Raw genomic sequence first — 2,363 nt, 5'->3', positions numbered from 1 at the left:
TGCTGCTGCAGCAGTTGTTGCTGCTGCTGCTGCAGCAGTTGTTGCTGCTGCTGCTGCAGCAGTTGTTGCTGCAGCTGCTGCTGCTGCTGTATGTACACACCTGCTGCGGCTTCTTCTGCATGCAGCAGCTTCAAGAAGACATCATCTCCTACGCAGCCGTCCAGCAGCGCTTCTGCTGCTTCGCTGAAGAGCTTGCTGCTGCTGCTGCTGCTGCAGCTGCAGCTGCAGCTGCTGCTGCTGCTGCTGATGTGCTTGCTGCGGTGGGGAGTGCTGCTGCTGCTACGGCTGCTGCTGCAACTGCTGGTGTACCTGCTGCTGCAGCTACTGCTAGAACTGCTGCTGCAACTGCTGCTGCTGCAACTGCTGCTGCAGCTGCTGCTGCTGATGTCTCTTGGTGATGAGGCAAGTTGGGGCCGCTGCCCCTCCTCGCCTTGGTGGCTTCGGCAGGACATCGTGCTGCTGGTGTTGCTGCTGTTGCTGCTGCTGCTGCAGTTGCTGCAGTTGCAGTTGTAGCTGGTGTGCTGCTGCTGCAGATGTTGCTGGTGCAGCAGCTGCTGCTGCAGCTGTTGCTGCAGTTGCTATGGAAGGCGGAGTGCCTTGGTGTGCAGCGCTGAGGCGGTATAAGCAGCAGCCGCAACTGCAGCAACAGCAGCAACAGCAGCAGCAGCAGCCGCAGCAATGAGTGCTGCAGCCCCGCAGCAAGCCTGCAGCAAGCAAGCCCTTAGACTGGGAGCTGCAGGTTATTAGTTGTCGCTGCGCAGCTGTCGCGGCAGCAGCTTCTGCTGCTGCAGCTGTTGCGGATGGACCGCAGCAGCAGCAGCAGCAGCAGCTGCAGCAGCAGCAGCAAGACACAAGCCTGCAGTAGCAGCAAAAGAAAATATAATTTAATTCTACAATATAACAGCAAACAACACGTAAGACAATAACCCGTTGCTGCTACCTCGAGCCTTCGATCCCTCTGGGAGCAGCCAGCCAGGAGGCGGCAGCAGCAGCAGCAACTGCAGCAGCAGCAGCAGCAGCAGCAGCAGCGCAGCAGTAGTTGCTGCTGCTGCTGCTGCAGCGGTTAAACATAAAAGCAAGAAGAACAACTGTGCTTCTTTGGATTTATTTTTTCAGTTAAAATTTTGTTTTATTTTTGCTGCTGCAGAGGCATTAACCTTTTGCTGCTGCTGTGTGCTGCTGCTGCTGCTGGAGCGCCTGCTGCTGCTGCTGCTGCTGCTCCCGCTGCTCTGCAGCCCCCTGCTCTTCGCGTTCCAGCTGCAGCAGCAGCGACAGCGGCGGCAGCAGCAGCAGCAGCTAGTGTTGAAGCATAGGAAAAGAAATCTTACTCTCTCTTCTTTGTTTATCTTGCTTTTGCTGCTGCAGCAACAACAAATAGACAGCATTACTCTTCTGCAGCAGCTGTGCTCAGGCGGGTGCTGCGCAGCAGTCAGGACACAGGTAAATAAAGCAGCAGCAGATTGTGCATCCTCGCCTTAGGAAGCAGCAGCAGCAGCAGCAGCAACGACAGCAACTCTTCCTGCTGCTCCTGCTGCTGCAACTGTTGCTGCTGCCGCTACTCTCTTTTGCTTCAACCGCAGCAGCGGCTCCCGTCTCTCGCTGCCCTGTGGCCTACACTGCTGCTCCTGCTGCTGTTTCTGCTGCTGTTGTCGCTTCTGCTGCTGCTCCTGCTGCTGCTGTTGCTTGTGGGTGAATTTGAAGTGCTGCTGCACACGTGCTGCTAGTTGCACCTGCACCAGCAGCAGTAGCAGCAGCAGCAGCAGGGTGTGTCTGCAGTGGCTAGGGCGGCGCAGCAGCATCAGCAGCAGCAGCGGAGCAAATACAGCAGCAACAACCATCTGCTGCAGCTGTGTGCTGCTGCGTCGCCGTAGCAGCTCTCTGCATCCCCTAGTCAACCCAGCAGGCCGCAGCAGCAGCAGCAGCAAGTGCAGCGGTAGCAACAGCAGCTGCAGTTTGTTTTGCTGTCTCTTCTTTTGTGTCTCTTGCTTCTTTATCTACCTTACCTTTACTATCGTCATTATGTTGCTGCTGCAGCAACAGCAGCAGCAGCAGCACCATAGTGCTTGACGTGTGTTTGTTTCTGCACTAGCCTGTTGATTTAAAGTGTTTTAGCTGCTGCTGCTGTGATGTATTTGTCTTGCTGCTGCTGCTATGGTATGTGCGACTTGCTGCTGCAACAGCAACAGCAGCAGCAACAGCAGCAGCATAACATATTACGGTTGCTGCTGCAGCTAGCTGCTGATTCTTTTTTTTTATTTTGACTCTTTTTCTGTTGTTTACTGCAGCAGCAGCAAATCCACCGGCAGCACCATCACCAACAGCACCAGCAACAGCAGCAGCAACAGCAGCAGCAGCAGCAACAG

The 2,363-nt window shown here is 55.4% G+C and overlaps 1 protein-coding gene across 1 annotated transcript; it reads right to left on the bottom strand.

Moving 5' to 3' along the window:
- Positions 1 to 327: 327 nt before the first annotated feature.
- Positions 328 to 2,058, bottom strand: EAH_00066810 (hypothetical protein; the record flags this gene model as incomplete). The annotated part of the gene is made up of 4 exons (XM_013392652.1): positions 328 to 596; positions 1,158 to 1,257; positions 1,560 to 1,730; positions 2,056 to 2,058. 4 exons carry the CDS (start codon positions 2,056 to 2,058, stop codon positions 328 to 330), a joined length of 543 nt encoding a protein of 180 aa, XP_013248106.1.
- Between the last annotated feature and the right edge of the window lie 305 nt (positions 2,059 to 2,363).

Source organism: Eimeria acervulina, genomic scaffold (assembly GCF_000499425.1).
Source record: "Eimeria acervulina Houghton genomic scaffold, Eah_scaff2539, whole genome shotgun sequence".
In the NCBI taxonomy this organism is placed as follows: Eukaryota; Apicomplexa; class Conoidasida; order Eucoccidiorida; family Eimeriidae; genus Eimeria; species Eimeria acervulina.
Note: the sequence above shows the minus strand (reverse complement) of the source record. Positions and strands in the feature narration are given on the sequence as shown.